Source organism: Panthera pardus, unplaced genomic scaffold (assembly GCF_024362965.1).
Source record: "Panthera pardus isolate Hobbes unplaced genomic scaffold, ASM2436296v1 HiC_scaffold_6, whole genome shotgun sequence".
Lineage (NCBI taxonomy): Eukaryota > Metazoa > Chordata > Mammalia > Carnivora > Felidae > Panthera > Panthera pardus.
This window is the reverse complement of record NW_026526991.1, coordinates 30,171,506-30,186,722: the sequence shown is the minus strand read 5'-3', so window position 1 is coordinate 30,186,722 and position 15,217 is coordinate 30,171,506. Positions and strand designations below refer to the sequence as shown.

General features: G+C 37.6%; 1 protein-coding gene across 6 annotated transcripts in view; it reads right to left on the bottom strand.

Moving 5' to 3' along the window:
* Positions 1 to 15,217, bottom strand: part of ATP2B1 (ATPase plasma membrane Ca2+ transporting 1) — a 131,470-nt gene that overhangs the window by 26,692 nt on the left and 89,561 nt on the right. For all 6 annotated transcript variants that reach the window (XM_053895584.1, XM_019446410.2, XM_019446408.2 and 3 more), the window contains exons 7-12: positions 13,641 to 13,679; positions 12,693 to 12,854; positions 10,697 to 10,911; positions 7,971 to 8,213; positions 6,391 to 6,632; positions 3,585 to 3,822 (exon numbers count right to left, since the gene is read on the bottom strand). In XM_053895584.1, the coding sequence (XP_053751559.1) occupies positions 3,585 to 3,822; positions 6,391 to 6,632; positions 7,971 to 8,213; positions 10,697 to 10,911; positions 12,693 to 12,854; positions 13,641 to 13,679 (1,139 nt within the window). The remainder of the gene's footprint in view (positions 1 to 3,584; positions 3,823 to 6,390; positions 6,633 to 7,970; positions 8,214 to 10,696; positions 10,912 to 12,692; positions 12,855 to 13,640; positions 13,680 to 15,217) is intronic.

The following is a 15,217-nucleotide window of genomic DNA, read 5'->3' as shown; positions in this document are numbered from 1 at the left end:
TAACAGGAAATCCATACTGATCCCTCTAGAGCAGAGGATGCAGATGCAAATGCAAATGCAAATGCCTACAGAGCCATGTGGGTAACATAAATGAGGAAAACACTCTGACAGTTACAAACCCCAAACTAATGCCTCATGAGAGAGAGATTCCGCTCCAGCCTGTTTTCACTATGGTGGAGTAAGCATCTAATATTGATAGAACCTACAACTTCAAGAGAAAACAGAAACCTAGATTTGTGTATGGTCTCTCAATACATAACTCTTTAAACACACACACATACACACACGGTCCAAGGAAAATTTGAAGGCTAAATTTGGTCTGCAGGCTGACAGTTTATGATTTCTTTTATAAATACAGTTTAAATGTAATGTCTCTGGAAGCAGCTTTCATGGCCTATCTACACAAAATTGTGTCTTTGTATAGTGCATACCTCTATCTACACAAAATTGTGTCTTTGTATAGTGCATACCTCTATTTAAGAAAGAAATCAAAATTTGATTTTGAAAACATTGGTTTGCTGTATAAATGTAATATATATTTGGATATCTTATTGGAGATAAAAAAAATAACTCAAGATTGTCTACCCAAGAACTCACTGATTGGGTGCTATCCCAAGATCATTTGAAATAGGGAGACAATGAATAAGAGGAAGAAGCTGCTCTCAGGTTAAAAAGATGTGGCAAATAATATTTAACAAGGACAAACTAACATTTATTGATGGCCCACTAACCACACCAAATACTTCCACTCAAAGCTGACAAACCACCTCCACTTTTAGAGATAGGAAACTGAAGAGAAGCCAATTACCACGTTCAAGAACCTATGCAAATGCAATAAAGCTGGATTTATTCTAGATACCTAATTTATCAAAATTCTCTATATCAGAAATGCACAGTCCAGAATACCCACCAAGAGAAAGCTGTTGTATATCACGTTGTCTCACTTTAGTCTGAAAGTACCCATCTCATTTGGTGATACTAAAAAAATTAAGTGCCACTTACATGTTTAAAAAAAGATGAAACTCTCCCATCAACTTCAATGCCAAGAGCATGATAAAAGCCATATATTTTCCAAAGGACAAAAGTTGTAGACACTTGATTTAATACTACATTTAGGTAAGATTTAAGGCATAAATCCATGTATAAAACTTTGGTTTCCCTTTGACCACAGGTTGGGAAACATTACCCACCTGTATATTTCATAAGCATTTGAAACTCTAAAACCCCAAACGGAATTTACCTTGATCTCTATATAGGCTGGTTCTGATTCTCTTATTCCACCGGTAGTACCATCACCCAGTTATGCAAGCAGACTGTCCTCTATAGGGCATCTAATTGTAGAGCTATACTTTCCCCAGGAGATCTCTGGGAACCCCTCATGTGGATATCCCAGCCTAGGCCACTTTCAGGCTACTAGGTCCAAATGCCCACATGACATACATTTGGATGTTTCAGACACCTCAACAATGTCAAAAACAGTATATCCCAACCCAACAGTATATCCCATTCCTATTGGTTATACCTCCATTTACTTTGAAATCATCCTCTTCTTTTCATCTGCCCTGCCACACTATATGAAGTGCTAAGCATGACCATCTCTTGCCTGCGATCACTGCAATAATCTTCTGGCTTCCCTGCTCCACCTCCTCTGTTTCTTACACAGTACACAAGATAGTCTCTTAACAACACAAATCATGTCACTTCCCAGCCTGAATTACTTCCCACTGAGTTTCAGAATACAATTCAGAACCCTTATTGTCTTTGTAAGACCAAAGATAATCCTATCTGCCCCTTCTTGTCCATTCTTCTGGCCATACTGGCCTCCTTTCTATCTTTGAAATGGCTAAGACTTTCTCGCCATCAGGCCTCTCTGTATTTTTGGTTCCATTTTCCTGGAATATTCTTCTCACAACTATTAAAATGGCAGGCTCACTTTCAGCCATCAGATCTCAATACCAATGTCTTATCTTCAGACATTCTTAACGTGGTCTCTCTCAGTTACCTATTTCATCACCCTGTGCCTATCCCTTATAGCTCTTTTCACACTTGTAATTGTCTTATCTGATATCACCCTCCCAACTACCCCCACATGCCAGTCAGAATATAAAGCCTTTGAGGGTGGGGACCAAGCCCTATTCCTCACAGTATATATTTTCTCTTGGCATACTAAGTACCTATTATTTTGTCTGTTTGGCCTCCTTACTTCTCTAGAATATAAACTTCATGACAATTTTGTTTACTGCAGTATTTCTAGTTCCTAACGAAGTACTTGGTTCTACACATTGGGTGCTGCTGACAGTGAGGAGCCTGCTTGGGATTCTCTCTCTCCCCCTCGTTCTCTGCCCTTCCCCTGCTCCTGTTTTCACTCTCTCTCTCTCTCCCCCCCCCTTCTCAAAACAAATAAACTTAAAGAAAAGAAACATTTTCAATATTAAAGAATATATATATATGGCATAGTGGTCTTTTAAGAACATGTGTTTTAGACAAAGCCAAAATTTGAACATATTAGTTCTATGGTCTAGAGCTAACCTCTACACACCTTGATTTTTTTTCATCTGTCAAATTAGAATAATAATTAATAGAGGTGAACATGAAATAATACATGTAAAGCAGGTGGCATAGTATCTGGCACACAGTAAGAATTCAATAAAAAGATGCTATTGCTTTAGACAAAGTTGGGGCTCATGTTGTTTACGTGTTTGCTCATTCCCACCCAAGAGTGACTTCTTTGAGGCCAGGGAACAAATCTCAAAAATCTTTATGTCTATAGTACCCTAGTATAGTGACTGGCACACAGCAGTTGCTCAATAAACTTTAAAATAAAAAGAAGAGAAACAAAGTCTAGAGATGCATGCTGTCCAGTATGGTAACAAGATATTTCCATTCAAATTAAATAAAGCTTAAAAATTCTGTTTTTCAGTAGTACTAGCCATACTTCAAAAACTCTTAAGTCCCATGTGGTGAGTGGCTACTGTGGTGAACAACATCTAGAAAACTTCTATCATCACAAGAAAGTTCTATTGAGCAGTGGTGGTCTACAAACTATGAAAACACATAATTTAATGCATCTATTATTCAACATGATTGGAAAAGCCTACTGAGTTCAAGGTACTGTGTTAGGTTATGGTGCTATCAGTACGTAAGATCCTCAAGGGAAGCGGTCTAATTAAAAACTGTACATGGGGGTGGGGGGCGGCGCCTGGATGGCTCAGTCGGTTAAGCATCTGACTCTTGATTTCAGCTCAGGTCATGATCTCGTGGTGTGTAAGGTCAAGCCCCGCAACGGGCACTGTGCTGTCAGCAGAGGGATCCTCTGCTTGGGATCCTCTCTCTCCCTTTCTCTCTCTGCCCATCCCTGCCATCTCTCTCTCTCTCACTCAAAATAAATAAACTTAAAAAGAAAAAAACTATACATAGGTAGCATATGCATCACATGCACTATATTTTCACCTTTTGGATTGACACAGAAAAAAAAATTAAATCACAAACACCAAGAAGGTTACTAGAAAAGTGGCTGTAGTCAGTGCCTAGATGCCCTGGGGTTGAGAGATTCTGCACATGCAGAGCACGGAACGGTTCACCACCTCGGGTCTCACAGGGTCTTCAATCCCCACAACAGCAATGCACGTAAGGCCGGTGACAATATCATTTTCATTATCCCACTCGGGTTCTGGTTCTCCTGCTGGGAAATCTCTGAACGCAAGACATATGGTTCTCAAGCCTTCTGAAGCCATCGGTTCAATCACTGTTTTTACAATATCATCACGGTCCCTTGGTCTGAACACTTTTGCCTCACCATTAGCACTCAAGATTTTGAAACACCTAAAAGGAAATGTTGAATCCAAACATCAATAATTAACAAAAATAATGGTTAATGCCACTTAAGTGAATGGGAAGGGCTAGAAATCATGGGATCTGACAACTGGAATTTAGAGAAATTATGTATGCTGCATTTCTACAGACTTAAATTACATTCACTTTTCACCCTCCCCTTTACAAAAACAGTTCTAAATTTTTATGGTTCTCATTTGATAGTTCTCCACTTTATCAGTTACTCTAGATATTCTCTAAACCTTCTCTTTTGGAAACGCAAAGCTTTTACATTTTTGCAAAGAACCCCTAGTGGCAGAAGAGAATACACGATACACCTGTCCATTCTGGTACAGAATGAGGCATTAACGTTAACAAAAAAATTCACAAATATTCTTCTTTTAAAGTAAAAAGCCAAGTTCAATCAACCCCTTACCTGAGATGTTGTTTCATCACCTATATTGTTTTAACCATGAAAGAAAAAAAATAACTTGTTGTTAAAATAAGCATTCTATTGGAAGGAGAGAGATAATGCCAAAATAGTTTCAATTTCAGTGACACTAACTACAAACTTTTAATTATGTAGTAAATAAAGGTCACACTATGTACTTCCCTATTTAAAGTTTATTTTTCATGACTCCTTTCTCTGCTCCTCTCCCTTGGTGATGCGACCTCCTCCTGTTCTAGGCAGGTGACTGTCAAATCCACATCTTCTGTTTTGATGGTTTTCCAAAGCTCTCCATCACTGCTCGGTAACTCCATTCAGATGCTGTACCAACACCTAAATCTACTGCATGCAAGTCTAAACGCTGCCTTTTCAATATTAACATCAACGTCAGCCCAGTAATTTCAATGTAAATCTTAAATCTCACCTGAACACTTCCTTTTTCCTTGCCACTTATATATGATCAGCTCCTGAGTCTCCTCTGTTTGTCCTTGTAACAGTCTCCCGAATGGTACCTCCTGAATGGTCCCTCTTCTTTCTGTTCCCCCTGCTACTGTCTTCTTCAGGCTCTTACTTTGAGCTACAGCTATTGTAATAGCTTTTTAATTAATGTGTCTCCAGTCCATCCTTTCTTTCCCCCCCAACCCACCTTACTCCCTGATGATGGAAAACATACTCCAGTTACATCATCTGGCCCACTTCATTTTTACTGCTCAGCCTAAGGTGTAAGAGCCCCATGACAAAATGTAAATATCACTGTAGGACTAGTTACTGTATACTTATTATCTATCAGACTCCTAGCTAGATGGTTCACATGCATCATTTTATTTCACTGTTGCAGAGTTGGTGGTCAAAAAGCCTGATCGGTTTTGATTCAAAAACCTCCCTGTACCACCTATCTGGTATTCAGCAAGCCATGGATGAGACAGATTTCTAAACTTTCATACTGAAATCAGATAACCAAGTGTACAGTTAAGGGAAGAAAGCTCTACGTGGCGTGTGTGTCACAAAACCCATTATTACCCAGCTGAACTATGCAACTAGATACCTCCCCAATATGGCCAGCATATTCCCACCTCCTTCCCTTTGATGTGGCTTCCTTTCCCTTGATGCTCTTACTTTATGCCAAAACTTTTCTAAAGTGCCACATGTTTGGAATAAAAGACCTTAAAGTTAATCCTACTTCTAGGATTTCTTAAAAAAATAATGAAGTGTCACATCCTTCTTAAGGGTATGAACTCATCCTAAAACTGTACCTATCTGTCATATGCTGCCTTTTCAGTGATTTATTTACAGACCTGTCTCTTAAACTTGTTAGAGTACAATCTGTCAAGTATTCATTAAGGTTAATGCTGGATTATAATCTACACATAAGCAAATTAAAAGTAAAAATTTTTTAAATGTTATAATTTCAAATGAGCTTTAATTTTCCAAAGCTGCTTTTAAATTGGTTTTAAATTCTCTACTTCTCTCTGGAATAAAGGAAACCAAAATAATTTCAACACCTGTAATAACATATAAACATCAGAGAAATTATACATAAATGTGTAATGTCAAAAGTGAAACTACTGTTCTGTAAAAGGACAATAAAAAAGAAAGATAATGACTCAAAATGACAGGAGATATTTAAATATGACAATGCAGCAGCATAAATACGAAACCTGATTGGAGAATTCTCAAGATCTACTAGTTTTAATGCTTTGCTGTTCTAAAAACTAATCTATAATTCATCCATCACATTTTTCGAGTTCACTATCTACAATGCTGCGTTGAAGATGTAAACTTGAGTTTTTCTTCCCAGGAGGCTTTTATTTTTCATAATCCTCTATAACCACGGAATCAACATGTCTAAAAACAAAGAGCAAGGTTTACTTTATAAAGTCCACCAGATTGAAAGTAATGGGCAGAGTTTCCCTATAGAAAAATACTATGAAATAAAAGAAGCTGAAGTATGAAAATGGCAGAACACCATGGGCAAGTATCTAGATACCGTTAAAATATACTGGAAAGCTCTGAGGTCCTATCAAATGCCTGATGTTCACAAAAAAAATGAAATAGCAACAATAGCAACATAGTAGGTATTCCATAAAGCAACTATAGTGAGCAATTTATTCATCTAAGCATTTTACTCTTACTTTTTCAGAATTATCTCAGATGCACCCTTGCTGAATATTCGATAACTTCCATCTGAATTTTTCAGGACAGTACTCATGGACTTCCTAACAGAATTGAAGGTGTAGACTTTGTACAGTGCTTCTTCTGGGATTTCATTTCTAACATCCTGATAATCTCGTTTTAAATCCAAAAGAAGTCCCAACAAGGCACATTCAGTTTTATTACCAACATGACGAGGTAATCCACCCTCTTTCTCTGGTGGCTATAAGAGAAAAAGGTTTAGAAGCTAGTATCATCTTGTTTCTCTATGACAGTTTAATTTATAATGTAAAATAGAATGCGACATTCTAAAACAAAATTATACAGGAAACTTCTAATAGCAGCATTTCAAAGAGGGACACAAAAAGGTACAGTAGAAAGGATCTCTGGGGCAAGAATGACATGAATTCCAATCTCAGCCCTGCCAGTTACTAGCTATGTGAATTTTTGGCAAGTTACCCCACTGCTGTGGTCCTTGGCTTTAGCATCTGGAAAACAGGTGCACTTATGACCCAAGAATTAAGTGAGATAAGGCATGTAAAGCTTACAGTTGGTTCTTGACACATAGTGGGATTTCATAAATTTTAATTCCTTTCCTTTTCTCTTCCTGTTTTCATTGAACATTTACATTAACTCAAAATTCGGTCTACTTTACAAGTTTTTTAACTTAAAATAAAAGTAATGCATTAAAATAGAGCACTGTTGCCTTAAACATACATAAAAGCTTTACTTCTTCATAGTATCTTCCCAAATACCACCTTATATAATTGCCACTGCACTAATAAGGGCAGATGTGACAGTCTTTACTTAACAATTGAAGAAAGCGAAGCTCGGACTTTTAGCTAGTAAAAGGCAAAGCTAGATCTAGAACCAAGATCCCATAACTTTTCAGTCCAATAATCTAATTCATGCATATCTTCACTAGACAACTTGCAATATCAATTTTGTTCATGGTCTTCCTCCATAAATCAATAGAACACATACCAACTCAAGCAATTTCATACTTCAGGTTGTAAATAAGACTTTTAACTTGCAAAGTTAAAAATATTTTATTTTAAGGCAGCACAAAGTCTAGAATTACTTTACTGAGTTAGTTTCAAAAGGTCTAAGGATGACCTCAGGGGTAGGATCTACTGAGAAAGCAAAGACAGCATATGGCAAGCATATATAAAAACATACTCAGTTGAAATCTGGCTTCAAAATTTTCTCTAGAAAATTCTACAGGAAGATAATCTGGACTTTCACAAAATAGGCTTAGTAAGAATTTAAAATTAATAACTTGCTCTGGTTATAAGTCTTGACAGTTTCTAAACACGGGACATTGAAAACACAGGAGGAAAATACAAGTAAATAGAAGATATAAGTCCATCAACAGATCTTACTCACAATACAAATTGTATCAAAGAAACTTAACTGAACACATGACTTTTAAAAACATAACATAATTCAGTTCTTCAATTTATATATAATAAGGGTAGATCTGAAGAGCTACATATAGTCTAATCATTACACATTTAAAAATTAATTTTCATATATAAATTAATTATTAAAGAAACCTTACCAATATTTTTGATGTATAAGCACAATTCACAGAAATCCCTGTTACAAGATAGGACAAAATATTTGGTGGAATAGCTTCTGGTTCAGGAATCTTTTTATAATGTTTTTCATTTATGTAAGCTTGAACAACTGTCATCCTGTTCATTGTCAATGTCCCTGTTTTATCTGAACAAATAGCTGTAGCGTTTCCCATGGTTTCACAAGCATCCAGATGCCTTACTAAGTTATTGTCTTTCATCATTTTCTATGGTGACAAAAAAGAACAAAAACAAAAACCTAGTTAAGCTACATACAAAACTAATCACCTCATTACACAAAATTGTAAAATGCTTTAAAATAAGAACAAAAACTCCCAGCTACATACAAATACACAGTATAAAGCACCAACTGGAAGAATTTTAGTATATTTGACCTATTCAAATAAAGCTAAAGAGCATAACAGTTTTCTGTGGTTTCAATCTTTTTTTTTTTTTTTTACCACTATATAACATAATCTGGTAAATGAATACAGATACCTGTACTCATATGCAAATCATGTTGACTATATGCCCCCAAAAGCCTCTGTAAGTGCCTTCACATTATAAGAGCTTTGACAATTTGTATTCCCAAGTACAAAGGTACTTACAACCTTGTAAAAATATATTACATTTAAGGATTAAGTCTCCTTACAAAGTGGAAAACAAATCACCAAGGAAAAAGCAGCTTTATCATTTAAAATACAGAGCCGGTGGGCACGCAGTTGTCTGATTTTTTTTTTTCCCTTCTTTTGACTCTGATAGATTGACATAACAGATCAAAACCAGAGTGGGTCTTTTTTATCCTTTCCATATACTAGACACCTGGTATTCTCATCCTTAGGATAATCTCCTCCTCTAATTTACACGAACAAAAACACACAGTTTCTAAACAACCAAGAGTTTTCACAGTAGCCCCAAAAGGCATTCGAATTAAAATGCTTGATATTTCATTCTCAAAAATGAAGAATGGGTTAAAAACCACACAGAGCTGTTTTACCAAGTATGTTCTGTGACTGCTAACATGCTAGATACTGCAAGAACTGGTTCCTGGAAGAAATAAAAATGGGGAAGAAAAAGGTGTACCCTCTGAAATTACTTATGATTTGCATTAATATTGATGCAAATATTAATACTAAAAAAACTAAGTTCTACAGTGAAAAAAAGTTGTTTCACTTTGCAAAGTACTAACAAAGCATCCATAAATACGACACATCTCCGTGAAAAAGAGCAGTAATTGGTAACATTTGGGCTAAACCGTTAATTAAAGCCTAAAGAACAGTAGTTACAATGTTCTTACTCATTTTCTATTAAAGAAATGTAAATTCTGCCTACATCTTTTGGTCAACTGAAAAATTAATGTTATTGGTGACTATCAAAATGAACTGACAGTACTGATAAAATGATCATCTAAAACTTATTTACCCCAATTATTTCAAAATATCAAAAAACAGGACAAATAGATGATTACACTTCATCACCCTGAAAACGTTTACTATTTTATTTTTGAAACGGAAGATGTTAAATGGCTGAAAAGAAAATAAACCCAAACAGTAAGCAAAATATTCTTATCCTAATAGGCTTATTGCAAAGCATGCTGGAATACTGAAGATCAGAGCGCTAAAGCTGAAACTGTTTCTTCTGTTGCTCATCACCATCAGCACTACTGCTTAAGGAGAAGAGCTAATTAACATCAGAAAATTGACAACAGAAGCATTCTTCCATTCAGTATAATTTTACCTGCAAAGCCATTTTGAAAGATCAAAATTATCCAAACTAAACCTTTCTAAAAATCCAATCCACCATTTCCATTTAAGATATAAAACTAATAAAAATAAATTAATAATCGTCAACCAGATGATGACTTTAGTAAACAGTAGTTGGCAAAGGTGTCAAAGCTCAGGTTTAGAATTCTACCTGGAAAACAAGAATCGAGCTTCCAGAGGTGACACCGGGAGACACCTGAATAAAGGAAGAGCAGATGATCCACGGGAAGAACGACGGGGCCCTGAAGTATGTGACAAACTACAGGGGGGCTGGTGACGCTGGACCAGAGGGACACAGGTACAAGATGAGCACCGAGGGGGTCAGCAGGGCCACACTGCCTGGGCCCCGCAGGCCACAGTGAGCTTGGATTTTTCTAAGTGTGACGAGAAGCCACTGGAGTTTTACGCAAGGAAATAACACGGGTGGATTATATTTTAAAAGGAGTCTGCCTACTGTGTGGAAGCTTGGCTGTGTTGTGATGAGGGCAGAAGAGTGGAAACAAGGAGGCCTTAGAAGCTTGGACTTGGGAGAGAAGCCTCTTGGCTCTTGTCCCACAGGTGAATGACAAACACCTGAATTTTACAGACAGGAAACAGGAGGCAATGTGACTTGCAACAGAACTACCATACAGTCAAAAGTAAACTAGAACTTTGCCTAGCAGGGTTGCGCTGGGTGTCGCGTCCAGGCTGCCCTGGGAGGAAATACAGAAGTCTTGATGAACAGAGACCTTCACCTTGGGGAGTGGGGGGTGGGGGGTGGGGGAGGGAGAGAGGGGTGGGGGAGGGGCGCGAGGGGAGGAGGAAACCTGTGACAACATTTCTAAAGGAAACTAAATTTATGGAAAGCTCCTACTTTCAGAACCAGGAAAAAGAGTAACCAGATGTGAATTTTCTCGACCAACTAATGCTTTAAACTTAGTAAGTGTACTTAGCTCTTTTCTGCTTACCTTGACAGAATAAGCCAGGGAGATGGTGACTGCAAGTGGAAGGCCTTCCGGCACGGCAACCACTAAAACCGTAACTCCAATAATGAAGAACTTCACAAAATATTGTATATAAATCGGTGTGCACTCGGCAAGCCATGGTCTCTTCTGAACCCAGAACGTATCAATTACAAAATATAACACTAGAATGATAACTGTGATGGCAGACATCAACAAACCTTTCAGTATATAAAAAAAAGAAAGAAAGAAAAAAAAGAAAAGAAAAGTTGTGATTATTTCAGTAGTCCAGACACTACCCATTGCCAATTACATATTAGCCACTGGAAGAATTACCATGGGTTAGATAATACTTACTTTAAGTTCTTTGATAAACTGTTACCTTTTTGTTTTGGTTTGGTTTTTTTATACCTAACTCATCATTCAGCATTGTCAGATTTAATTTCTGCTTCCAAGTCTAGCCCTGTCCCCGGGAGAACTGGTAGAAAAGCATTATGATTCTTTCCTAGACTTAATTGTATCTTCGGCCTTCTACTAAAGCTAAGACAAAATAACAGGCAATGACAAGGAAACACCAAAAGCTCAGAATAAGTGGGCAGTTTACATGTTGCCAACTGCTTAATGCTGAAAGAGAAGCTGGTAAAAGTCTGATCAATGGGGAGACTTGGAATTAAATATTCAACCCTATTTTTTATTAAAAAAATACATTCTCTGAATTATTTTTTTCATCTATCCTTAGTGCTTAAGTTAAAAAACCAAGACTTAATCATGTTTTACAAGCCATTTCCGTATTTTGTGGACTATTTAGCCTTTTACAAATGAATATTAAGAGGTAAGACAAGTCCACATGTCTGCATCTGATAATCCAACCCAATGTCTGCTACCTGTAGCACCACCATCTTAAATCCACCCTTTTCCCCAACATGGAGTCAGTATTACCATATGGCTGTATGTTACAGGAAGCAAATATTTGCTATTGGAAAACAAACTTATTGAGAACAGAAGCAAAAACCTCACTTTTTCCGACATACTCCTAAGAAGCAGAATTATAGAATTTAAGTGATTTTAATAATATATGTTGATTTATCCACATGTAATCTTTCACACAGATGATACTGTTGGAGGCTATGCTCTGTTTTTAGCTAAAAGCTCTGCTTCCGCTTTTTCTCCCCCTAAAGAGTGTAACAGGTGTTTTCTAGGGGTGCCTGGGTGGCTCAGTCAGTTACACATCCAACTTCAGCTCAGGTCATGATCTCACAGCTTGTGGGTTCGAGCCTCGCGTCGGGCTCTGTGCTGACAGCTCACAGCCTGGAGCCTGCTTTGGATTCTGTGTCTCCCTCTCTCTCTGTGCCTTCCCCCGCTCACACTCTGTCTGTCTGTCTCTCTCTCTCTCAAAAATAAACATTAAAAAAATTAAAAAAATAAAATCGTAACAGGTGTTTTCTAGTGAAGACAGTAATTTAGTAAATTTCAGCTTCAGCAGGATGGTGCTCCAATTAATCCATTCAATTTAACTAAGCTGTAAGTTTTAGAAAAATATATACCTAATTTTTTTTCATAGTCAGTAAAAAGATGAGAAAATGGGTGGCGAAATTTCTTTTTATTAAAATGTAGCTGGGTACCTGTACTGAGTATCTTAACAGCCCTCTCTCTATTGGCTTCCAGAAATCCTGAGAAATTCAGAGATGAGAGCATGGGCTTCTGAATAAACTGGGCAGACTCGGGTACTAATCCTAACCTGACCACTTATTAGCTGGTTGACAGAGGACACCTCTTTCCACATGACATGGGGTAAGAGCTCCCCAAGCTGCCATGATATTGTGAGGATCTGCAAGAACTCAAAAGACCTGGCATATTGCGGATAAAAGTGAAAATACTTTTTAGCTCCCCTTCCACTCACAAAAGCAATGATTTGTAGCCTTAAGTGGGTCAAAAGACGATTTTCAAGCATAAAGCCAGTATATTTTAAAAGCAAAACACCGTATTTTCTTGTTTATCATACCTGCTTTGCCAATCTGAACAGCCAGCTTTGTAAGCTTCCCTTGTAAGACAGATTTTTCCTTTTTTGGCAAATTTGCTTTCTTTTTGTCTTTTTCATCACCATCTCCACCTTCTTCACTCTTCAAAGGCTGCATTTCCATGGCTGCACCATCCTGGGCTTTTGCTACATTTAAGAACAAATATAACCTCACTACATTTTAAAGGCACCCATAACTATTAATATTTTGAAACAATTTTGAAACAAATCAGTTTCATATAGGAACTAGAAAGGATTTAAACATTCAGCTTTGTGTATGCAGGGTTGTTATGTCTTACTTTCTCCGGCATACAGACAAATGTAAGCCAGAGAAAATAAGACAATAGTGACACTAGGTTGTGAATCTTCATACCAGACTTGAGAATGTTGTGCCGGTAACAGGGATGAGGCATAAGAAGAAACATAGTCCTTAAACCGAGAACTAAACACCAAATCATTTCTCTTCCCCTGTGTTGTGTTCGATAAGACTTATCCCAAACACTATAAAACCTGCCCACGTGTGACCATAATGGAGAATGTTATGTATAACCACACAGATAGAGAAATGTACGTGTGTTTACAAATCTAAATAAATGCAAAAAACCATTTAAGTTGTATACTTTGTTTCTTACAGTTTTCCTGGCAATAATATAGTAACCAATGCTAAAATACTTGATGTGCTTAAGCTGAGAGTTACCTCACATCTGGATTTTTCTAGGTTACCTACCACAAATCACAGTTAAAATCTTATTACCATTGTAAAGGCAGCATGACTAAGGCACTGGCAGGAAGAGGCGTTCATAACCCAAGTTAACATAAACTGATTGCCCTTGCTACCCGTCTCCTACTTTTGGATAAATACAGTCCACGGTAGATACATTTTTGGATGTAATGAAAACAAGCTAACTGTACTTTTAATCCTTGCGAACTCACCTTTGTTGCGATTCTCAATAGCTCCATCTTGTTTCTTATCTGTAGGAACAAAATGGGAATTAAAGCTTTCCAAAAGAAATAAAGGCAGCCATGCTAAATTATGCGAAGGCAGTTAACATCTGTGTAACAGAACTGTTACACCACGGTATGTGCTGGTACAGATTAGAAAGCATTTGGCCTGTAATGACCCGCTGGGTCAATCACTCCCCAGGCTCAACCAGAAGTACCCCAATACATTTTGGGGCACCTATTCTTGTTTGGATTCTCTGTAAGACTTTACTCTTTTATATGCTCTAATGAACCCAGAAATAGTACAAGAGGTTTCAAACTAAACACACATATAATTCTCAGAAAGTAGAAAACAGCAGGGGTAGAGGGGGAGGGAGCAATGCCATCAAGACAACAGGCACACGAGAGAGCTGTGAGGAAGAGGACAGCAAACACCAGGTATACAAGACAGAGGAGATGCAAGTAAGTAAACCCGGAATGGAATGTGCATGTAAAGAATAGGCCAGTGAGGCCACCAGTGACGGGGATTCCCCAAGTTAGCTTAAATTTGGACAGAACAGAAAGATGATGATGTCTGCAGCAAGAAAATCATCAAGAAGGGAATGAGTCTACTGTTCGGAGCAGGCAGTGGAATACTGAAAATGGCAAAGAGGAGGCAGAGCCATTCGGCTAATTTTTCTTCCAACTTTTCTATCTAGAAGAGTGATCTTGAAACTGGGAAACGTGGAACAAACAGAAAGGAACAGATGCTCAAGATAGATGAGGAGACAGTAAGAGAATATCTAGCTACTTTCAACGAGCTCTGAATCTGGAGAGATACCAGACGGCTACATTCCAGACTAGGAAGGAAACACAGACAGATTACCCTGAACCGCTTTTGAGTAACGGCCAAAGCCGTCAAGGGAATGGAAGAAGGGCTGAAGTCCACAGATAGAAAAATGTCCTGTTCTGTGAAGAAAACAAATGAGCAACACAAATGAAGAAAACAAAAGAATAAAAAATGATACACAATGAGTTAGATGTTCATTCCTGGGAATATTTTTGATTGGATAAAAAAACAGAGGTAAAAGATCTTAGAAAAAATAGTGTTTATTGGAAAAGACACTGTGGGGTGAATTAAACAGTCATGATACAAACTTCCTTTCCTTTTCAAACAGGGTCCACTGACCTCAGACTCCTATAAATTAGGATGCAGCACAGTGTATGGTTAAGAGCACAGACTCTTGAGCCAAATAAGCAGGTCTGATCTGCCACTTACTAGATCTTTGACCTGGAGTAAGTACTTAACTCTTTAAGCCTCAGGTTACTCATCAATAATAAGAATAATGTCTTTCTGTCATATGGCTGGGAGTATTAAGGAGATAATGCACATAGCATTCAGTAAATGGCAACATTTAAGCTGCCTTCCACTCTACTTTAAACCGAGGGAGGTACAGCGAGGGCTGCCATGAGGACTGGGGACAGGAGAACTTAGGAGGAGGGTCTTGTTACGTTCATTTGCAGTCACCACTTTTCAGATACACTTTTGTTTGAACTAAAAATTTCAAAACTGAAGACAAAACCCAAAG